The sequence below is a fragment of the Syngnathus floridae genome, chromosome 3 (genome assembly GCF_059516105.1).
Source record: "Syngnathus floridae isolate MCC-2025c chromosome 3, RoL_Sflo_1.0, whole genome shotgun sequence".
Classification (NCBI taxonomy): Eukaryota; Metazoa; Chordata; class Actinopteri; order Syngnathiformes; family Syngnathidae; genus Syngnathus; species Syngnathus floridae.
Genome location: NC_142415.1, coordinates 8,888,027 through 8,913,098, shown reverse-complemented (window position 1 = coordinate 8,913,098; position 25,072 = coordinate 8,888,027). Strand labels below are relative to the sequence as shown.

At 40.1% G+C, this 25,072-nt stretch overlaps 1 protein-coding gene across 2 annotated transcripts; it reads right to left on the bottom strand.

The window, feature by feature from the left end:
• Nucleotides 1–382: 382 nt before the first annotated feature.
• Nucleotides 383–24,377, bottom strand: csnk1g1 (casein kinase 1, gamma 1). 2 transcript variants are annotated; one of them, XM_088371261.1, is made up of 13 exons: nucleotides 24,122–24,376; nucleotides 17,905–18,292; nucleotides 17,507–17,547; nucleotides 16,043–16,112; nucleotides 12,404–12,555; nucleotides 11,851–12,085; nucleotides 11,220–11,305; nucleotides 10,563–10,647; nucleotides 10,273–10,421; nucleotides 10,091–10,198; nucleotides 8,689–8,799; nucleotides 7,001–7,107; nucleotides 383–3,714 (listed from the first exon to the last, which is right to left on the bottom strand). In XM_088371261.1, the coding sequence occupies exons 2-13, from the start codon at nucleotides 18,089–18,091 to the stop codon at nucleotides 3,660–3,662; spliced, it is 1,386 nt and encodes a 461-aa protein (XP_088227387.1). In that variant the 5' UTR covers nucleotides 18,092–18,292; nucleotides 24,122–24,376; the 3' UTR covers nucleotides 383–3,659. The 2 variants fall into 2 exon arrangements, with proteins under 2 accessions (XP_088227387.1, XP_088227388.1); XM_088371262.1 differs by lacking the exon at nucleotides 8,689–8,799 and having other exon boundaries at nucleotides 24,122–24,377.
• Between the last annotated feature and the right edge of the window lie 695 nt (nucleotides 24,378–25,072).

The following is a 25,072-nucleotide window of genomic DNA, read 5'->3' as shown; positions in this document are numbered from 1 at the left end:
ATAACACGTTATTAACTAATACAAAGATGCATTTGTATTATGTTTTGAAAATTGCATTCTCCACACAAATGCTAGTGTGGCAAGTCTCTGAACTGTATACTAATTTGTTTATCAAATTTATATGTTCATGTTAATTAGATTTATTTTTATCTGTTTAGGGGTTTTAGCCTCTCATCCAAAAGTATGATAAATTAAACTAATCCTTCCCCCAGCAAAAGGTTTTAGGGGTTTATTCCCACATGCTGGGAAAAAAAAGGAATGGTTCGTTGACTTAAATATTAAGTTAAAATGGACAATCCTTTATAATCCTTTATCTATTCAGAAGCTATTCAAAAGCAGCTGTATAATGTAAATAACCAAAAGAATAACAACAACAAACAAAAAGGTGGAGAAATGTTTTATTTTACATAAAAAAGGGTGCAAACTGGACTTCCCTTTAGGCATGGAGGGAATAAAAAGTGATTTTTTCATGTGGGACAAATCGTTTAAGATGATTCCAGTAAAGAACCGGCATTTCATTCATAAAAAAAAAAGGGAAGAAAGGAGCTTAAGCTTTTTCAACAAATTAAAAATTGGAAACAATAAAAATAGGAAACTTGGGTCCTTCACTCTTGAAGCCCTTTGACTAACTCAAAGTAAATTTTGTGACATTCATAATTCAACACAATAATACTTATTTACAGTTTTGAGATTTCTCTTAATAATAGTTCTGGGGGTGTGGGGAGGATTGCGTCGAGGGTAAAATAAACTCTTGGCGCTGTACAACTAGATTTTCCACAGTTTGAAAGGCAGGGTGAAAAAAATAATTGATTACAGCCTTTATATGAAATCCCAACAGAAAGAACCAAGACTACAATTACGAAGTCTGTACAATTTACAATTCTCAAATAAGCATCACAACATTGCAGTAAATGTCACCCTCTTCTTCAAAGAAAAATACAGTAAGTCCAAGACAATTGTACAGTACAGCAACGAGGAAAAGTGCCAGAGAACCCAAAAAGTAAGCCATTCATACCCACTTGAACCATCCTTAGCGTTGTTTTACACATCTTTGACACCACAGCTCTGGATGTCACGCACAACCTGAAGTCCAACGCAACAAAACCTAGGATAAGCTCAACTTAATTGGTCGGAAAGTAAATGGAATGTCTTTTCCTCCCAAGTTCATATAGGTGACTGGAAGCCATAACGTCTCACAGAGCCGACAATAGACGTGTTCCACAGGAGACGGAGCACGTCTTCCCTGGATAAGCCATGCGCGTACTAACCATATAGTTGCACTGCAGGAGGTCCACAGATGCAAAGGATAAAAAAAAAAGGCCGTCAAGGACTGCAACACCCTAAATAGAAGGAAGAGGCAGGAGCAAAGAAAACTGTGTGGACATGTGACTACACTGTTCCTAAATCTCGTTCAACACTTCCTGGTTACTGAATTCAGCTACCAAGCGCAGGGATTTATTTTTTTAAATGATGGTGGAAACATTTTAACAAAGGACACAAGGTGGAATGAGATGATCAAAAAATAAAATCCACGTTCCTGGCACAGGTCAAAGGCATGGACTTGTAGTAGTAGTCTCAGGAATGGCACCAGGGGAATCCATAATTCAGGGGAAACATGAAACAAAGCAACATGAAAGGCTATTTAATCCGGATATCTACCTCACTACCAGGAACCATGTTCGATTTTTCTCAAGAAGCCCAATGTCGAGGCCCTGCTTGATGCCACTGTGGCATCATTGGAGTCAGAGGTCAAAAATGTTTCCAGCTGAACATCAGCTGTTCAGCACTGTCAACAGACACAAGTATGTCCCCAAAAGGAAAGAATTGAATACCTGTCATTCAAATAGCCTATTCCCCTCAGTTAAGATTTCCAACTATTAGAAAAGGTCCCGTAGATGCTCATATTCAAGTACTTTCAATAACATCACTTAGGCCTCACGTGAGTGGTGAGGGCTAAGAACAAAAACCAAAAGCTATACAGTGTAAATACACGCAACAAGCATATATGAATTCAGTGAGATTAATTACCAACATCTACCACATTGTATTCCAACAGATGTGGGCGCAGCTCCGCTTAAAACTGCACCCAGGACTCCAGTGAGAGTGGATTCGTGTGTACGTACACGCAGAGGTGGAGAGAGGATGGGGCATGGCACACTGCTTTGAAGAAGAGGAGAAAGAAAAAAAAAGATGGGGGAGGGTTGACAAATGAAGGTGTATTGCCGGCATCTCTACGGAAGCCTGGCACACACTTGATGTCAAACACATGATTTAAGAATGAACAAAGGAGGAACGCTGGGGTCAACAAATGTAGTAGTGCAGTCATGATCTCAAGCTTTTTTTTTTGTTTTCCACATGTTGCTACCACTTCCTCACTCATGGCTATTTGGATTGAACAAACAATTGAGTTTACAAATGTTCACATTAGCAAGACATGAAATAAAAAAATAAAAACTGTGTTCGGAGGATAGGCAAGGTGACGTACTGACGATATCGTTTCAAGGCAGCCCTCCGCGACACTACGTCAAAACACAAATGATGCGGATACAATCGCTCTGTGAGTTGACAACAGTCGGTCGGGATCATCGAGCAGTGCTTTGCAGTGCGGGGGGCGTCGGGCGGGAATCCATCAGTCGCTCACAGTCCACAATTTTGGGCTTTTCTTTTGCCCCATTTTGCCATCTTTTTTGAAATACATTTCTTAACCCCTCCAACTGCTGCTAATCTAACAACCATCAGATCAGGATGCGTTCTTTACACAAGTCAAGTGAGGTGGTTGTTTGGGGTTAAGGCAGAGAACAGTAGTGTTGAGAAGCTCCAAAGCAACTACTGGTGCAGAGTCCATCATTTGCCATCTCAAGTACATCACGTGGCCTCTCCACGTTAGTTTTGGTCTCACCCGTGCGCAGACAAATGACATAAATGCTCCGAAGTCTTTACTTTTCGGTTCATATACATTCAGCGTGTATGTTGGGAGAGAGAATTAGTAAGAAAACTGGTGGCAACGGAGAGATAAATATCATAAATAGTTTCTTCTTCCAGCCTCTCAGAGTGTTCAAAAACCAGGACAAGATTTTTGGAGGGTTGTAGTGTGTCGAGAGGGGTACTTGACCTCGGAGCCGGAGCGATTCTCCGCTGGGAGCACAGGGCAGGCGGCGTGTGTGCGTGTTCTCCCCCTGTGCCCTCTGGTCTCGGGCTCACCTCTTTGGAGGCAGAAAGTGCAGGAGCTAATGCAAGCAGTTTAGGCTCTTGACTCCTCATGTGTCATGCTTTACATTCAGTCCCACATCAAGAATACCCAAAACGGGATTTATCATCAAAAAGAGCGGCGTGGAAATGAAAATACCATTTAGCGAGTGAAACAACCAATCAAAGTAAAGGAGGGGGGAGATGCTGAAAGGAGAAAAATGCATCTTGACCAAAATTAGGCTTTGCGAAAGTTCCAACAAAATGTTATCCCGTACATCCTGGATGAAAAATTAAAACATGATTCCCAGCAAATGACAAAAAAAAGTCCAGAAAACATTTCACTGGTCCTTTCAGAATATGCTGCCAACAAGAGCTCTCCTTTTCTTGCGCTTGTATTCTGAATGGAATTTCACCGATTTCTGTCGGCAACAATCAACTGAGCCGGAGCGTTTCAGGCTGCTCGCAGAGCATCATTTGTGTCGCGGTGTGTTCTTCTTCCGTTTTCGTTTGAAGAAGCAGCAGCACCTGCGGAGAGAACCACACATTCAACTAACATTTAGGCAAATGATACAACACAGGCAAGAGTGCTTATACTCAGTTGTTAGGCAAGAACCTTACGTTTAAAGTGAAATCAACCCAATTTTTGACTTTACAATGTTACGTTGTATGTGCTCCCACTAGTCTAAAGACAGCATTCTGATTAATACATTGCATTTGTGGGATATGAGTTGAGCAGCAAATGCACCCGTTTTTATCTAGCTCTGGGGGCCACCATTTTGCCACTTCCTGTCGACTGAATGACATCAGAGTTGCCTGGTCTCAGGCCACAACCAATCACCGTTCAACTTCAGAAATTTGGTGAGCCTGACAACTATGACGTCGTTTTCAGTCAACACCAAGTGGGGAAAATGGCTGCCCCCTGAGATGGATAAAAACAGATGGATCTGGCTTGTTTACTTCATATTCCACAAACAAAACATAAACCACAACACTGTTTCAACCAGTTGAGCTGCACAGAGTATCCTAAAAAAAATGGGTGTTGACTGCCATGCTTATACTTTGGTGTAAGAATTAGCATAGAACCCAGACTTCAGGTCCAACTACAAGGCTGATATAGCTGCCAACGAGCAGCCAACTACCGCATGTTGCAGTTTGAAGCACCAACACTTTTGTCCATGTAGTGTGAGCTGAAAAATTCCAATATTTACGTATTTGGGCCTGTTTGCTTCCAATTATCTTAAACACTTAACTACTAGGGGAAAAAAACAAAAGCATACAGAAAGAAATATTGGTCCCGGGGAAAGAATATGAAGGGGTGCACACAAAGAGCCAAGACATGATGGGCCAGTGGTTCGATAACACAGAGAACAATGCTGTCGATTATGACATGACTGGGTACTTCTTATTTGAAAGATCGGGTTAACTATCTGAATCTGTCACTTTCAAAGTTGTCCCTCCTTGCTTTGCCAGGATCTAAGCCACATATCACGGTGTTCTAATGAGTTCATTTCCGATTCAAAACCCAACGAGTGGGTTGGGCCCAGCCTAGCTGATCCACTCCCTGTCCCATGAGGCTGAGGTGGACGAGCAGAGAGGGACTCACCACAGGTTGAGCATTTTCACGCAGCTACAGAAGAGAGAACAAAGAGTGTAAAGACAAAAGAAAGATAGATTATTACAGCAAGAACAAGATGAGGAGGACAGAGCGCATGCAACACACACACACTCGCACACATTAACAGACAAGCACAGTGGGGAGGGAGCCTTGAGTGGGGAAAACTAGACCACTCGCTAGTTCTGGATTGCTTGCCAAGTCTCAGGAAGTTCATGTCATATTGTATTGCATTCAGTACCCACAGGAGTTAAGTGATACTCGAATGGTGGGAGCGAGATGCATTGCAGTCTGCCCATTGGTCGATGGAGGATGGAATGAGAAGACGCTTTCACCCACACACCCAGCTCCTCTTGTCGATTTGAATTCAATAGCAGGAAACCACTCTGTCTTGCTGCCATGATGTCACACTGACTATGTAGGTGACGCAGCTATCGTCATATCTCCTACACATCCCATGGAGGAAACGCAAGCCAAGTTGAACATTTTAAATGTGAGCTGTAGATGGAGGTTGATAGAAAAGTGATTAAGTTTACACTGCATCTGCATTAATTCTTTCTTTAATACTTCGTGAAGATCTGAAATGAACCATGACCACTCCTGTGATGACATAGTCCCCTCTTCCAACCTTACCATGTACTCCCCCATCTCGGTAAATTCTGGTGCAATGCCAAGGTTTCATACATAATGTTAAAATTGGTCTATCGTTGACCTTAAAGTCTGAGTCGTAAAGGGAAAACCCAAAAAAGCGACATACTGGCACTACAGTACTGGGTGTAATGTTTCCGCATTAAAATGCAGTCAAGAACACTGGCGGAGCTAGAGCGGTGGCCACGGGGGCACTGGTCCTCCTGAAATACACTTGGACCCCTCTAGGTGCCAGACCAAAATGACTTTTGAGTATTTTCCAATTCTTCTGAAAATTTCTTTCCACATTTGCACGAGTCCCACGTGGGGAACATGTTAAGAAACTTTATCAGCATTTTTTGAAGAATTTGAAAACAAAAATGTTTTGTTGATCCCCCGACGGCCATCTTATTTATTTGCATCTGTATGTCTATTTTGTGATTCTCAGCTACACTGACATAATTAGGATGGGTAAATGACTAAAAACGTGAGCTGGAAAATAAATTGTTTCCAATTCCGGCCCACCTGCAGTACCGCCACAGACCACTAGAGAGCCGAGGACCATCGGTTGACAATCCCTGATTTGTAGTATTGGTGGAGCAGAAACTAAATGCCAGGGAAGGTGACGCCGGGTACCAAGGGGCAAACTGGTGGTTAGGGACCACTGTTCAAAGGCATATTGCATAAGGTCAGATGATAACTTCTAAAAAATGGTGATGCGCAACGTCATTTCACTGTTAATTAACTGGCAACAGCACGAGTTCTGTTGGGTTTGACATGCTAGCAGGGCCATCAAAGTACCTGCCAACAGTGACGCCAATAAAGGAAGGCTCGTCATTAGACAAAAATAGAAATGACTGCAAATGAAAGTGATTTATTAGAAGTAATTCATCTTTTGTTGAATCTTTCATGGCCAGTTGGGAAAGATTGAGACCCCGCTGTCATATGTAACTTACTGAAATGGAGGTCACCCCGTTTATCTATTTAGGTTGACTTTTCCTTTAATGTTAGTATTTTGTGGACCACTGCTACAGGGAGATAAGTATTTGCTACTTTATATTCTTTTTTTCAGTGCGCTTCCACGAGAATTAGCAGATACTGCTTTACTCGCCATATAAAATCTGTCATGATGGGATATTATTGTTAAAAAAACAAACGACAATCTGCATGAGCTTTTCTTCCCTTCTTAATACATTGCCGTGGTATCAGATCGGGACTTGTTTTCAGCAAATCCTGAAAAACAGGTGACTCAGACCCGGGTGCAAAAAAACTGTGATTGGGACATCCCTACTAAAGTAGTAGAGGCTCAAAATGAGAACCTTAGTCTGATTGATGCATTACTTCTTTAAAAAGTAGAACCACATGAAAATTTGATAGACAAATAGTCAAAGATGAGCAACCCACAGAAAGGAGATACATGTGGTCGTATTAAGATAAAGGATGTCACAATTCCACAGCACGGCAAAAGGCAGCGAGGGTAAAGCAGCAAAAAGAAGTGGAGAGGAAGAGCAGGAAAGAGAGGGGGCAGCATAAGGACATGGAAGAGAAGAGGTGCGGCTGCATGACACATACTTGGCTTCTTCCACCACTTCCACCTCTGCCTGGGCGGTGATTGGCGCATTGGAATGAGCTGCTAGTGGATCGTCAGCGTTCAGCTCCCCGTTGGTTGAGCTGACCACCTGCGGCACATGCAGTACACACGCGTCTTCACATCACATCTGTCCGCTTGTACTCTCAACCACACAACAACTACAGCAATGATTTCAGCGTGTGAAGAAAATGCAACATTGCGACCAAAGGGCCAGCCGCACATCAATAGCACAAAAGGCAGACTACATTCATGTATTATGCAGAGTGGCCAAGATTAGATACAGTTCCGGAAGCGGTTTTAATTCATGATAACAGTCTGGTGTGCCTCACTGTACAACTGAACACACAATTGACATTTTGTAAAGTACTGATGGATTCAAAAGCATTTTAAACACAAACACACCTGCATCAATTTGTGTGGCATTATATATGATATGAATACAAATAACTACATATTTCTGCATTAATGAACAGATTTTTGGGGGACATGTGCATGATTGTTTTATTGCCAGATACTGAGATGCTCAAATTAACTATTTTTTAAACAAATTATGTATTTTTTGCACAAAAATATAAAACGTTAGATAGCTAGATAGCTAGCTTTTTATAGGTTGTCCTGCTAGATAGCTAGCTTTTTATAGCTTTCCCTGCACTGGTTTCAAAAGAACAACCAACCTTTACAAGAGGTGTTAAGAAAAGAACTGTCAAAAGCGTTTAGTCATTGTATTAAAGGTTATCTCATTTTGTACTTCTAAATTAAGAAAAGTCGTAGCGTGAGGTGAATCAGCAACATTACTTATTACTTCCTTCTTGTTAATCATTAAAATTAGGTGTGCTTAAATATTGTACTTACATACTAAATACTTTAATGGCTTGTGCGCTTGTAAAACATTAACAGTTTGACCCCATAATGATATTCCGCAGTAGCTGATGGCAAAATTGCTTTGAAATCGGCACAAATTGGCCGTCAACCAGCATTGTGAAATGGATTGTCACCATTCCTTTCACGACCCACTGTAACAGGGGATGGATATTCCTCTTAAAGTCCATTTCAGAAGGACCGTGAGCACATGCACTAATTCAGGTAATCTCGCCATGCATGAAGCTTCGCGTTTTCATGAGGCAGACAAAGATGCCATGAAGAGTACAGCGAGACCTGAGAGCAAAGACTGTTGTTCCATGGCATCATTACCATTTGTAGGGCGGGGCAACATGCATATGGTGGTGCGGGGGGAAAAAACGAAACATAAAAAAACATTCCCCTGCCAGAGGACCAAAGGTTTGTGAGACGAACATGATCATATATCTGTCTCGACACCTCATCTACCAAATTGGAAGATTAGACAGTTTAGAGTGACAAGACCACAACATGTCTAAGACCACATCATTTATGATCAATTTTGAGCTGTGACTTTGTTTCAATTTATGGAGACAAATTAAATTGGAGAAATACCTCTAAAATATGATAGTCTCCTTTATGACACTGATGACAAATAACTCAGCAAAATTATTTGAATTCTGTTCAAGAATGTCAAATGGGAAAAAGAAATGTGCTCTGACATATAGAGGCCACTTGAGCATGTGACAACGCCAATGAGGTGCTGCAAGACAGATTCAGGGCCTCAGACCTGGATGGGGTGTGACTGGTTGAACAGGTGAGGGGTGCATACCTGCACTGAGCCCCCGTGCCTGTCCGCTGCTAGGTGGGAGGTCAGATAGGAGGAGTTTGCTTGGCGAGTGGGCTGCACCTCCCACGCTCCTCGTCGATCAGAGACTGCTGTCTGCCCGGGAGTCGGGAATGCCAGCCAAGTGACAGGGAGAAGAAGTGGGTTTGGGAGTGCAATGAGAGAGGGAGGAATTATGGTATAGTTGCATTAGGAAAGATGGGTATTCCAGTGTGCCAGGCCAGGTTCATGCAAAGCACCATGAAAATTGAAGAATAAAATAATCGTCAAACCAAACCAAGCAAGGCTTATAGCCAGCCAGAAAAAACAAACAAATGTGCCCCAAACCAAAAAAGTGTCTAAAACTGTTGCTTTTGACTAAAAACAAAACAAAAAACAAATAGAAAATCGTACTAAACCCATGAATAACAATTTACTGTGTCAAATAATTAATCCAATGTAATGTACCCAAAGTAAACACAATGACAGAGCGGTCAACTAAATAAGAATTGATGTAAATCCACGACAGCAATCTCATTAGTTTTAATCCATGCCACTCAAAGTGTACTTTTAAACTATACTCCTGTCACATTATACGTATGGAAATGCATACTTAAAGGGGAAGTCAACTGCCAATTATACCCATTACAATAATATGTTGTATGAGCCCCATTCCTCTAAACACAGCATTCTACTCAATATTGCATTCGTGGAAGCAAATTCAACCCGTTTTGCTATCTCGGGGACGGCCATTTTGTCACTTGTTGACTGAAAATGACATCACATCAACAGCAGGTGGCAAAATGGCCGCCCCCTGAAATGGATAAAAACAGGTGGATTGTTTTCCTCTTTAATTCATATTCCACAAATTAAATATTAATCAGAACACCGTGTTTCGACTGGTTGGACTGCACAGAACATATTATTACCATTAAAATTTGGGGGTTGCCCTCCACTTAAAATTGGTTTGAACTGAGCTATTTAACAGAAATACCATATAAGCTTTGTGCTCACATAAAACCATTTGCAATAGAACATTTTATAAGAGGGGAAAATGCAATTCCTCAATAGCCCGTTTGTTTGTTCAAAAACTTGCACATATACAATTGAGATGGTATTGACTCGCTTTGGCATTCAAGGCACATTCCGCATTTATCTTAAAATGTTGTTCAATCACCTCCTCTGTTAAGTGCTTGTTATGTCGTGTATATCTAACAAAAACGCAATTTTGTTTGTTATACTAGTAGTTGTCGGTGGCTTTATTGATTTACGAACATTCATTGCCCTCAACTCATATTCACCGCAGTTCTACAAAAACCTTTGCATGATATTTCCTGAATTGAGCCATCTGTACACTTGAACGGCCCAACCTGAAGTGTGAATGGTCCCAGATGTCATACTTTCATACCTGATTTCTTATTGGTGGGTGTGCTGAGGTCCGGTCTCTATGAGGATGGCTCTCTCTTGTGACTGCAGATGCCCCCGAATCTATATGGACGGACCCCACTGGCGTGGGCTAGAGGAAAGACAACTCATAAACATGCATCACACTAGATCTTCCTTCGTTCACATTTGACGTGTGCAACTTACAATCTGCCTGCCAACCCAGTCGTACGTGTAGTCGAAGGTATATCCTTTGCGCTCAAATAATTCAGTGAATAAAGTCCTCAAATATTCATAGTCCGGCTTTTCAAAGAAGTCTAGCCGTCTTACATATCGCAGGTAGGTGGCCATCTCCTCTGAATGAAACAACATCACAGGGCTAAGAATTCAAGATGGTTAACAGAACTTGCAGCTGCGCTTGTGGTAAGCTATACATTGTATGTTGTTTGTATTATACTGCAAAACTGTCAATTATGCTGAGCAATTAAGCAGAATACCTGGGAAGTTCTCACACAGGACTTCAATGGGAGTGTTTCGTTTTGTGTCTCCAATTTTTTGGTATCGCTCTTTCAGTGTGTCAGCCTGCGGGAGAGCAAACACGTAACGGCACGTGACATGAAGCAGTTCTAATGACTACTGTACTACAGCGTAATGATGGTTGGATGGGAAATCAAGTGTTCATATAGCGCCACACCCACTCACATTATGACTGGTCTAACTTTTTCACTCTTTTGTCTGTGGGAATTTTTCTTAATTGTTTTTTGAGGCTGCTTTCAAGTTTATACCTCAAAAGAGATACATGGGATTGAGGTTAGAGATTATTTGTTCTTCACACCATTCCCTTCCAAGCATTGATGCAGTTATGAGCCTTGCTTGTGCAAACTATCCCAAATTTTGGGTACGATGAATCAAAATCCAGAAGAACTGATCTACCCCGATTCATGATTAATTAGTGACACAGTGTTTGGGTCAATTTAGGATATTGATATTGTCTTTCATAACCAGTGACTTAAATGGATTCCAACAAAATCTCCTATTTTATTTGCAGACCGATATTTACAACCTGATTTTATCAGCACAGCGGATGAATGAATTAAAAACACATTCCAATGAATACAATATGGAAACAAAATGAAACTAATTTTATATGTTACCTTGAGCCCTTGCCATGGCAAACTCCCACGAAGGAAATACATGAACATGTGACCTAAGGCTTCCAGGTCATCTCGTCGGCTTTGCTCTACATGAAAAAAATTATTAACTTCCTCTGATAAACTAGTTTCAGGAGCCAAACTAACTAACATGAAACACTTCAAAGCAATGATTCTCAAATGGTGTGTTGGGAACAAAAAGTGGGTCGTTCACAAATTTTGAGTGGGTTGTGGACAGCTCGTAAAAATATCGAAGAATACAAATTTTATTTGCATTGTGTTTTCTTTTTAAAAAGCATTGGATGGGAATTCGGAAAATGACTGGTCTAGTCACTTGTTTACGCCGTTAAACAGTGCAGCTCTGACTTTGGCTAGCGGAGGTCATTGCAAGCAGTACGCTTTGGGTGGAATAGTCAAATCCATTTGCAACAGTGTTTAATAAGAACATATGCCGAACATGTATTATCACAGGCTTTTTTTAAACAAACAAACCAAAAAATACCCTACTGCTCTTAACTTTCATAAGTGTGTCACGACTTTGTAACAACACAAAGATGCGGGTCCCAGGATGACAACAGTTGAGAACCACTGCTTAGAAGACTTCAAAATAAACTCCAAAGTTGTGATAGCATACCTTTGCCTAAATGCGTGTTGATAGACATGTAGCGGGCAGTGCCAGTCAAGCTCTTATGCTCCCGGTATGGAATGTGTTTTTTGGTCTCTGGGTCGATGTATTCTTTGGCCAAGCCGAAGTCAATAATGTGGATAATGTGCTCCTTTTTGTTCCCTTGCCGTCCAATGAGAAAATTTTCGGGTTTTACATCTCTATAGATAAGGTTTTTAGAATGCACATATTCCATTCGAGATATCTGTAGAGAAAGGATAAAAGTCAGAGTGTAAAAACAGGAATCTCAAGGACCAGACTTAGTTCTCCCTGACCCAGACACTAGTGAGGATGAAAGCAAAAATCTCTCAAACAAATAGTTATACGTGCTAGTCTGTTTCCCTATGGATGAGCTGCCCCACCTAATAAAGTAAACTCAAGGAGATCTACCATGCACTAGGGTTCATCACAGGTAAACCTCAGGGTTAATTGCCATAATACAAACCTTAAACACATATATGTACTACATACAAGTACTAATTCATAAGAGCCACTGATATAATTGAAATAGTGAACAACTCACCAATTGGATTGCGATCATTAGGACAGTCTTCAATGAAAAGGTCCTGTCACATAAGTCAAATAGGTCCTCCAGACTCGGGCCCAAGAGCTCCAGAACCATGGCATTGTATTTCCCACATGGTCCAAAGTAAAAGACTTGAGGCACACCTTCAGCTAAAACATATAAAGACAAATTGTCAGAACTCAAATGGCAGCTACTGAGTGACATCATTGTGTTAATGTGTACACCATGGAAAAGCACCACTTCTTAAACTCTTGCGCAGACCCAAAGATGCGCTTTGGTACCAAAACATGGGAACGTTTGATTTTATGTGCCATCTTTCGTATTCCAAACTTTTCTTGGATTTACTCTTCATGAGCTATGTTGTGGAAACACTTTAGTAACATACTCGTACACTGAGGTCTTTGCAAAAAATAAATAAAAATAAATGAATATATGAAATAAAAAATGCAATACTCTACCCATGCAACTGTTTGTTAAACTTGAAAAAGCAAAGTGCTGGTTTTCTCTTGTTGGAACTTAAATGAAGATATGATCACATTTTAGGAGCAATTCACGCAGAAACCGAGGGAACTCGACATTATTTTCTTGCAAATGTATAATTTTAAGTGAACTAGTATCTTTTTTTAAAGTCATTAATGTTCATGCAGTGGTCTATAGCAATGGTGCCTGCAAATTAACTTGTCCTACAGAATGAACGGTAGCTCTTGCCAGCATATGGAGAAAGTAGGAGTCATGCCGTGCTCCATCCTGTGTTTTGGACACCATTATCCAATGCTGTGGGTTGCTAATTGAACTACAGGCACCCCGTGTCTGTGGGAGGCCTGAAATGTGTCGGTTTGGAGATGGTGTAAATATGTAAGTGGATGAAGGGTTATTCAACAGAAAACATTGGACTTTTAAAGAACTAACGAAAACTCAAGACAGTAGACCCATCATTATTGGCAACAGAAAGTCCAGTACCTTCTATGTACAGAATATAGACACATTATAATGGTGTATGGGTGGATAGACACTCAAACCTCCTGAAAAAAATGTCATTATTACTATGTACAAAGCTTTTGCGAAAACAATTCACACAGAGAACCAGAGTTGGAAGATACCGGCGATGCTAGTTGGAGGATACACCTTGGTTGCTATTTACAATCTTTTCTTGGGGTACCATAATTTTTGTCCAGGCCAGTGACTTTTTTTATTTTTTTATTTTGTTAAACCAGAGTTCAAAATAAAGGTTTTGGTTAATTTTCATAATATTTGTGTTTATTATCACTATGTAATATTCAAGTTTTTTCTGTGACCACTATTTTTTAATTTCATTATCAGAGTGGTACCAACAATTTTGTCCACGGCCCATGTGTGTACTGAGAGATTATCAAACATTTAGATTGGACACAGGTGGACTTTTTTTTTTCCTTTTGCGACTTTTAAAGGTAATTGGATCAGTGCTTTTTAGGGGCTTCATAACAAAGGGGTGAATACATGAGCAAATTACAATTTTCTTTTTTTTATTGTAATATAAAATATTTCATATACATATTTATGCAATTCACGCTACAATTTAGAATTACTTTGTGTGAATCTGTCAAATAAAATGTACATTAAAAAGCATTTAAGTTAGAGTAAAAAATTGGGTTTAAAAAGTTTAAGGGGTGAATATTTTTTCCACAAAACTGCATAATCAAAGTCCCCAAAAGGCTGCATTATTGGGAAGGAAAGAAAAACAAACGGGGTGATCAAAATATTCTACAAAATCTCTTTCATCTGTCACATTAATTGTTTCAATATGAATTGCATGAATGCAGGAGATTTTCAAATTGTCCTTACAGTGACAAAGAAACTATGTTTCATGACTGCAAACACCCGGTCACAGTGCGCCTGACCTTAAACAATACTCACTCAACCATTACCCCAAATCTTGCAGTCTTGTGACGACATGGTAGCAGAATTACTTACAGATTTGCATGGAAAAATAGTCCTCACGGGTTTTGAAAAGAATTTTAAAAATCCGTGATTACTGATAACTGAACTGATAATAATCATCATTAGTATCCAATGACAGTTGGTTACAGACAGAAAATAACTCCTGACTGGCCATATGTCAATGCACATTAATTCTGAAAGCTCCACAAGCACGATGACAACAGCATCGACTGTGTGGAATCTGGAGCTGCAATGATGTCATATTATCCTGTCTGGAGGAGAGGCGAGAGTCAGATTAGTACTAAGAAAGGCAGACCCACTCTCTAAATATTTAATGAATTTCCACACAGTTGCCCTTTTCCTTTCCTCAGCTTTACAAAAACAATAGTGAGAACGTATAAGCTTCCAAATGTAAAGACTGAGCATCGCAAATTCTCTTATCCCCTTCTCCACCACTAACTTGTATACAAATTCCCTAATTCTAAGAACAGACTTTTTTTTACGAAAAAAACCCCAAACAAACCACAGAAAATCGAGGGTGAGCCGTGAGCGTATTATACACGAATACGCCCGAAACTACAGATTTATCACCTTGTACAGGTGAAATCTGGGGATTGTTTAAAAAAAAAATAATAAGTGTAATTTCATTCCAATACAATATGTAATGTAATATGTAATACAGCCCGCGACCCCCGTGGGGAGAAATGAGGGCAACCGCAGATGGGAAGATCTCCCTTGCAGGACCGCCAGGCTGCAATGAATGCTGACTAGGAAACATTTAACACACAATGTAATACGAAAACGTGACGGTCTAGAAAAGGGGTAAGTTGGAGGGAGGCGAAAACACCCAGAAATAAAAACAAACATGCTCAATGCCGTGTTCTATATAAAAGTAGGTTTCCCAGCCGGCAAGAAGTATTTGCCAAAGCAAGCCTTTTTTGCCACAGTGCTCAACGATACAACGGTCGCACAACACGATAAACACTGGCGCATATCTTCGACATTCTGCTGCTGCTGGGTTTTGTGAGATCAAGTGTGATCACACGAGATGGCTTTGCGACTCATACCAGGAAGTGGCGATAGCTTCGACAAAGGCTCCGGTGATGCCAGTGTTTTCTCAACACAACAAATCCAAATCTGTCCAATTACTGTGCAAATAATAATAAATTCAAATCTGTACAATTACTATGCAGATATATATTTTTTTTAGTGTAGACACCTGCAAATCAGGAGAGACTATAATGGGAGTACAAAAGGTAAATCAGCTTTTGAGAGGCAATTTTTGGGGTGCGTTACTGTTCGGGTATTAGGCAAGTGCGTGGTATTCTCAATAAATTACTGTAATTTTGTAAAATTTTCAGACTAAAAAATTATTTAAAATTGCAGCTATTATTTAAATGGTCCCTATCTATTGCCTCTCATAGCATAGTTGATCAAAATTCCTTATGGGATTGCAGACACGCGGCTGTACCAGATTCAGTTTTAGTCAAAAGGATACTTTATTTCAATCAATATAAAGACCGATTACTGTACAGTTTCTTCCACTTTTTTTTTTTTTTTTTTAAATTGCACACAACTCCTATTTTGCCTCCAAGGTGATTGTTTAGCCACACAAGGATACCGATCACCCACTGTGCAAATGATACAATCAGCTTATCAAATGACATCAAATAAACCAGTGACAGCAAAATACCAGCCAAGTCTGTTGCTTTGACCTACCTGTAGTTCCCAGCGTTTTGTAAAACCGGTACTCTAAATGCAACTGTGGTGCCCTTGACTTTACTGGTTCCTGTGCAAAAACAACAGGCAAAGTAAGTCTGAGATAATGCCAACAACATTACAGATGAAATCAGTGTAATTTTGCTGCTTGTGCACAAGCACACTGCATAGAAGAGCACTGTATCAATGATAGTTTGGCACGAATATGATTTATTATCACCAACTTGCAGGATTCTATAAAGTAGTACCATATATGGGCTACACATTTAAAGAAAAAGTACCGTACACAAGAACAAATTTAGGAGAATCCTGTGATTTCATGTGAAACATTTTTTTTATGAGAATAAATATTTCAAGTAGAAAAGTGAATGATAGTACAATACTTATTATATAATTAAATTTAACTCCTACATACAGTTGAATAAACATCTTGCCACATCTTTGGCGAATGTCTTTGTGACCGTTTGCAACCTTGAACAACCCCTGATGCAAAAAAAATCTACATTGGAGCAGTGCGTAAACACTCACCAATCCACTCAGTGAGATAAGGGCTTAAGTCACTTATTTTTCAATATGGCCTTACTACTCCCTTGCTTAATATAAAAAGACTGTGAATGGCGGCTGGCAAGGTACATGGGGGAGGGCAGGGGAGGGGCATGCTTTATCCTGTTAGGGGACAATTGGCTCAGCCTTACGTGTGGCCAATCTGACACAAAAGGAAGCAAAAAAACATACTATCAACATTTGAGGTGACAACGTGACTTAGACAGATATACAATTTGCCAAATATACTGCAGGGCTACAAACTCAATAACATAAGCCACAGCACCAAACTTTTATCTAATAATAATCCAGACACTGTCTTTTATATTGTAATCCAAATGTATTTGTGGCCATTTCAAGGTTAATTTTATTAACCTGACACTGAGCGAAAAAGATTTGGCAGACGAAAAATGGACTTCGCTGTCCACTGACGTTTAGAAAGGCAACACTCTGCCCAAATATGTTGCACCAGCTACTTTGGTGGATGAGCTGAACACTAACATTTCCTCAGCCTGTGTGGAATAACAGAGATGAGTCACTTTGCCAGCATCTAGGCTTCTTAACAGCATCCCTGCTATATCATTTGTTGGGTAACATTAATTTAGCGCGTATGAAAAGAGTGGTGACTAATCGGGTAACATCTGTGTATACATTAAGCAATCCCTTTGTCTAATGAAACATGTTTCCTGTCTGACAACAATGGCACAGTCTAATATTAGCAACCGTGTTTCTTTGATCAAGTAATAATAATAAGGTGCAGCATGAGAAGAGATCTGACTGCATTATCTACTAATAAACACTTGCACTCTTGTTACTTATTACTAAAGGTAGTGAGACTTTAACCCAAAGATGACTAAGATGCATCTTGCTTACAACCATTTGTACCCGAGTTTTGATAAAAGAGAGAAAATGTCAACTTACCAGTTTAATAGCTACATACTCATTGGTGTAGAGATTTTTACCTGAGGAGAGAAAAAATGTTAAGACATCTCACCATGTTATTATATGTATGCACAGAAGGATGTAACAAACACAAGAACACAGTTGATTCATATGTTGTTGCCAGTTTGATGTTATTCTGCTTTGTGAAATGTTGTTGCCATTTTAACAAAATACATGTGCACAGAGAATAAAATTGTGTCACCAACAGAACATCACACAACGTACAAAACAATTTGGTGCCCAACTCTGATTTTACATCTTCATATTTGTACATCCACACCACAAAGTTACGTGTGTCTGTTTGTTCCGAATTTTGACTGTGCTTGCAAAAATAATTATCAGAAGAGAGACTGCTATGACTCATTTCTTTAACTTACCTAGCTTCAATTCCCCAAAGTTTCCACAGCCAATCTTCTTGCCTACACGAAAATTTGGGCCCACCATGAGAACCCCAGAGGAGCTTGAGGAGCCCGACGGCCGGGACGAGTGTCCAATGCGACTTCCCTGGGAAACTTTAGTACTCCTGGCAGGCCGCTCGCCATATTTGTCTCTCTGTGGTTCCATGGTGTAAGCGGCACAGATCAACGAGGGCCTGGAGTGACGTGTACAAAGCCCCCCTGGGCTGGGCCCACCACAGCCACCGCCCTGGTCACTGGCAGTGCCTGGACGTTGCACACACAATCATGAGACAAAAGCTGGTTTGGACACTCTTCTGTCCTCACTCTGGCCTCAACATTGATCACCGGAGGGAAGAAGGTCAAAACCCTAAAACAGAAGATTCCGTAGAAAAGATTAAAATAGTGATTAGAAAGAACAAAAAATAAAACAGATGAGTGAAATCGTCCAAAATTCAAATAATCACCCATCCATTGTTATGAAAATAAATACAGAGTTGGGTGAACGCAAATAATGAATACGACTACTTTGGGAAAGAATAAACTTCCTAACACTAATATTATTATTTTTTTTTATTTTCTATATAAAATACAAAAAAAAGCAAGGCATACTGGGTAGTGGGTACTCCACACAAAGCAAAAACAATACCAAGACTCACAGATTCTTAAGCTATTGTGATAACTGAATGGCAGCTAAAAGCTTTGCCAGGCTGCTTATGTTATCTGGAGCCGTAGACCGACTGGGAAGGTCGAGGAGAGACGCTGCCGTATCTAGCGGTAGCAAGTTTATCATCTAGCTTGGGCAGACTACTACAGCCTGCTCAACACGTTTTCTCTCCTAACTCTGTAATCACAACATTTTCCTCATCTAGCACCAAAATAGTTCCCCCCCACCACCATTCGTTCAACAACTTGGGGATTATAAAAACTATGCAGACTTTATCTTAAATAAATTGTAAAGACAGTATTGTTGTGAATTTTATGGGCTGGACTAATAATCACTGTTTACAAGAGCACAATGCCCGATAAGGACGGGGTAGTTTACCGTCAGCCGGGTGCTGTTGAGATGAGTGCAAGAATCCCAGCCAACAGTGACTATCAAGATTATCTTCCGCCCACAACCTTGGCCAAATGGGCCATGTTTGTGGAGAATATTATGTAAACAATTACATAAAAGCTGTCCACTCCCAGGGACATTGATGGAGGCTCGTCTGTTCACATCAAGTGCACAGATGCACATATAATTATGACACCAGGAATCAAATAGAGACCAAGTAATCATACAGTGTCATCTCAAATTGATAGATAAAAAAAACATCCAGTGTTTGTTTTTGGGACATGTTAATGAAATTTTGACAGTTTACCACATGTATTAATTATTAAAGCCTACATGTCAATTTAACTAAAAGGTTGATGACAATGTTGTAATTCCTGTGCATGGAGAGGCTGCTGCAGATAAGTACCATGTATTTGTGTGTGTGGGCTTCCGGATGACTCATGCTCGGTATTGCCTGCACAGTTCTAAGCATTGAAGACACCTCCAGTTGCTCTCAAGGGCAACCGTGCAATATTACTATTACGTAAAACCAGGAACCGACTTGGGTTGCTCTAAAACAGGTTTACAGTAAATACCATTGGCAAGATGGAACTCTTCCTGTTGTGTAAACAATCATTAGTGAACTACCTTAATCCGAAAAGAGGATTGCAGCTGGACTAACAATGACCAACCCACACACATCCAGTCTGATTGCAAAGGACTTTTGCATTGTTTGTTGTATTCACCACAGGTAACTGAGATAATAATAGTGTCAAGACATTACAAGATGTGATTTATTTAAAAAAATAATTCTAGACATAATATACCCTCTTGCATGGCTTCTAAATATTATCGTTTACAAAACTATTCAGAAATTGAACCACATTCTAATGACAGCTGAAATAATGACACTATTTTCTTGATTAAGGGTGAAATATTTTTTTCTTTCTTACATATTATTTATACTGTTACTTAATATGAACAATACAAAAGCAATTAAACATTGTATGGTTCCTGCAAAAATGAAGAACCTTGAATTTGCACACCTTCCAACAAACAATACATTAGTAGATCAGTATTCTTTCAATCACAAATTCACTGTCAGTGTATTATTTAGAGATGCACCAAGAATTCAGCGATTGAAATTTTTGGGCATAAAATTATGCAAAAGTGTTGGCTTTCAGTCCGAAACAACATGGCCAAAACAGGATGTTGTGATGACGCAAGCAAAACCCTCCAAGCGAGCACACTGAATTAACCACTAAGTGGTTTTCTATCCACCCATATTTTTTATTCAAATTTTCAAAATTGTGAAAACAAACCTGAATAAAAATCCTAGAAATGTATTTAAAAGGTCCGAGATTCACACCAAAACCTTTTACATTTGGGGGGAGTGGAATCTTTACCGTGCACATTTTAGCTATGGAAAAAGGAATTAAAAGGATTTTAAAAGGATTTATAAGGAATCTGGTTTCATGTCATTCATTTAATATTTTTAATTTTATACACATTGACAAAGTGAAAAATGACCCAGTCGAGGACTTTTGGGTTGTTAGGAACATTCCTGACAAAGAATTTACTTTTTTTTTTTTTAATATTAAGCTTGATTGTATCGTTCCTTGTATGCCAACTGGTTTCTCTGAACAATCATTCTAGAAGAAACGACACGAACTAATTAACGATTGATGGCTTTCTGAAGGAGCCAAAAGGTAGATTAAAAAGTTAAATGACATTCCAGAAACACAAAAACTGACACACGTTTGAATGAAAATAATCAATGGAATGTAAATTTCAAGTGCCTTTAATCAGTGCCACTAAACCTAAAAATGGTGCTAGAAAGTGTAATGACAGACTCACAATAATGCAGAGTCTCCCTTAAGGTTCTATTTGTGGAAAACACACCAGTGGGACAGTTAAATAGAAATGTATTTCTGGGCTTAAGGGAGGGAAAATGTGACTTTTGTGCGACCATTCATATTGCATAACTGCATCACCACTGCATTTGAACATGTTCAGACATGTCTGGACGTTGCTACAAAACATACAAATGAGATACTGGGGCTTGCATGAGCATTCGCTTAAGAGCTTCACTGCTGGAAAAAAAAAAAAAAAAAAAAAAAATCCATTATGTACATATTGGTGCACCATGGCAAGCGAGAAAACAATTGTCTTGCTCAAAAGGTAGAAAGCCTTCACTGACCAGATTGCACTGGGCACGTTGCCGAGCCAGGCCACTCCCCGATGAATGAGCCTGGAGCACTGAGTACAGCTAGGCCACATGTAGCAAATTGAGCCGTCTTCATTTACACACGTTACAATCGAACAAAGCTAAAAAGGGGGGGGGCACTACAAGGTGTCTTTCTGGTCACAGACATTTTCACATCTAACATTTGGACATGCAAATGTGAAGTTGGGTTTCATATTAAGGACAATCTGTTCCATTCGGGCTTGGAGTATCAATATTGCTTGTGCTTCATGGTAACTCCATTTAATGTGCTGTGTGAGATATTGGAGTATACCTGTACTGAACGTGCTTTCCATGAAAATAATCGTGGCAGCAGACAGCAGACTTTGTTTTGTGACATGCTCATCTTATTTACCTAAACGTTGTGGTTACCTAAAGGCTCTGTGGGCTCTTTCATTTTGATTGAAGGTGGGGAAATCCCCAGTATTGAACTCCAGACAAGGTTGTACGGGAGCAAATAAACCTTTGGATGCATAATGCGCGAGAGGCGAGGCAACAATTAGATAGCTTTAATAAAATTAATGTCTGCACACTCCCAGGGGTCGTTGGTGGTCTTGACCTCACGACATTTTGAGGTTACAAACAGCTTACATCCGCAAACTTGTTTCATCCACGTCAACTAAAGGAAAGCATCATGGAAAATCTGTGAATACATAAAACTGTTGTCTTGACAGTATAGTAAATTATAATAGATAAGATAGCGGCCATGGACTTGCCATTTTATGGATGACGCTTGGTTTCATCGGCTATGTCTTTCACCATGCAAAATGATGGCATTCGTCAAAAGAATACTCAGGACAAAAATATTTTGCTGAACACTAGTCAAAATTAACTAATGATTCACGCTTGTGCATTGACTTTTGTTCAAAACTATAAGACTATACCAATTGCTGTGACTTCAAGGAGTTGGGTCTGGCCATTAGGGACAGCGAAGAGGGTGAAAATGTGACTGCCTATGTTATTTTCTATCTATGCTTGGTTAATAAAAGAGGCAAAAAAACATTACTGAGTCAGTCAAAACAAATGGGTCACTTTGATAATTGAACGAAACCCATGTGCAATAGCTTTCTTGCGGATTTATCCGTTCTGGGCGATTTTGATGACGTGACAGTTTTGCAGCTTTATTTATAGAGCCCATTTCATACACACGGTAATTCAATGAGCTTCATATAGTTACAAAACAACATTTAAGGACAATATTTAAAGGGTAAATGCAATATTTGAATGCAAAAAACTGAAAGACATTTGAAAAACTGAAACATTTGAGATTTAAAAGCAATGTAGAGAAACAAATAATGTAATTTACTAAAATTACCAACTGAATGTACAGTGCTCTAATAGAACATGGGGGCATAGTTTTTAAATTGGATTCAAACACATTTACACTCTTGTTCTGTTGACAGCTTAGTCATTTACATGCTGCAAAACAGCTAAAAGATGATTCACCATGTTTGCATTGACCGCTGTGGCCCCACTAATTCTCCTGACTTTGCTGACCTCACAACCCTCTGGCTTTATATTCCATGTGCATTTCTTTAATGCATTTGGAACCTAAGCCATTTGGTGATTTAAAGACCAGTAAAATGATTGTAAAATCTACTCTACAGCTGACTGGGGGCCAGTGTCAAGTGTTTAGAACTGGAGTAATATGTTCTGATCTCTTTGCCCTGGTCAGAAGCCGAGCTACAACGTTTTGAACAAGATTGAGTTTGAGCCAGTATTATTATTATTTTTGTTACGACAATATGAAACGCCGACAAATCAGGATACATGTCTTCTGTTAAAACATACAACACAACTGCATTAAAATGTATTGTGAACTATTATTAAGTTAAGAGAGGTTCTATACAAAACGGATGCATTATTATTACTACTACCTAAACAGTGAACATTCTCAGTAACAGTGACGAGGCCCTGAGGTATCAACTAACTAATCTGTTGGCATCTTTTGATTGTCACATAAAAATAAAGGCTGTGAGTGGAGTGATTTAACCTTCAGTGGAAAGAGCAGCCTGAGAGGGGGCCTGCCAATAGTCCACACTCCTGCTGTGACAGTCAGCTAACATTTCCAGTGGAAAAGGAAAGGAAGTTTTGCCCAAGGTGAGCTCAAATTCCAAGTGTAGCACAACAAATGCCATGTTGCAATTTTTTCTTCGTTTTTCTTAAGTGTGGGCAAACGATGGGGATCGACTTAAGTGTGATTGCAAGGTGAGGTCTTGCAATTTCAATTCAATTAAACAATTCAACCCCAGCAAAAGCCACCACATCGAGTAGAGGCCCCGAGATGATAGAAACAAACGATGTGCTATCTTATCTTTGCATTGTACGGACCATCCAAAACAATACTTGAAGAGATGCAGCGCTTTGTTGAAGCTGCGAGGGTTAATCTTGAATTGAGCGGTAAAGAGACTTTAGGGTCCGAACGCGGTTCAAAACAAGGAAACGAGCCAATGCTTGATGAACAAAGCAAGTCGCCATCCGTGGGGGTCCAACCTCAGTCTGGTGCTAGTGGTCATCACATCGATTAGTGGACGAACACACCGTTAGCCAAGTTAGCTCACCAGCAGAAAACCTGACAAACCTGCCGCAAAGCTAACGCTAGCCACATTAGCCAGCCATATCGTCTGGGCCAATTTATTCCAAAACAAGAGATGTGGAGAAACATCGAGTTACTCCTATTTCCAAATCGTATTTTCACGGTGCGTACGAGACGCGTTTATGAACGATAAGACTCGAATAAGCCTTAATGGCAGCTTGTCGTAAACGCCTTCGCTAACATGTACTGATGGCTGAGTGACAGCTGCACCAAGCTCAACAAGGAAATTAGCCCCATCAGCTATGGAAATCTTAACGAACAAGCAAAAGCCCCGACAAATTCCGGATTTGTGGCTGACCGCGAACAAACACAACAGGCTCACCTTGGTTGCGATAGAGCCAGATGAAAAGGACACGCGCCGTAAGATGTGTTGCTGCCGAATTCGCAATGTTAGAGCCAGTCTTGACTCAAGGCTCTCGGTGTTACTTGTTGGTGCTGATATTTCATGTTAGCAACAGAGTGGGAGCCCTCTCCATTATTCTTCAGGAGTCCGCCTTCGCTCGCTGCTGGCTGGAGTGAGGTTCGAACACACCGGATGTAGAAAAACGGCACCGCCCGCTTCCACACGCACACTTCCAGGTCACACGGATACGAGTTCATTTAGTTGTGGATACAACCTGGGATGTCCTGTCACCTTCCTCCATAACACTGATTTAGTGATTCTGGCTTTTTTAATAAATGACAAATCAGTGAGTGGAGGGGTCATGACGAAAGGAGTCGCCCCGGGCTTAACAGTGTACATTGCCACATGGCAGGCTTGTCTTATTTTGCTCACAAACTCTTCGACTTTGCACCTTCTTTTCCAGTTCACGTAGCTAAAGTCGTCAAATAAAAAGTCAACGCGCAACGTAATCGCAATTCAGAAAACGCACGGGATTCGGCCATTGTTGGAAATTACAGGGTGGTCTTAACAGAGGCACACAAACACTATTTACTAAAGGTGGTCCACTAGGCATTCAAAGTCCATTTCTGGAACTGTTTCGAGCTACGTATATCGTATAAGGAGGGGCGTCTCGAGACGATTTGCTACAGGTAAGAAGCCAGGGAGCCCCCCCCCCCCTTATAAAAGGCAAGGTTTTGATTTTTTTTTCCCTACAATAATTGTCACTACAAAATTGATAACATATAAGTAGTAGCTTCGATTGAATGGCCAATTACCGCGATCGGCTGATTTGTGAAAACTTGGGATCAATCAGTTTATTTTACCGATCACCACAGCTTGTACTTTGCAGCTTTCAAGACTGCATGGTATAGACCTAATCAGTACCGGAAA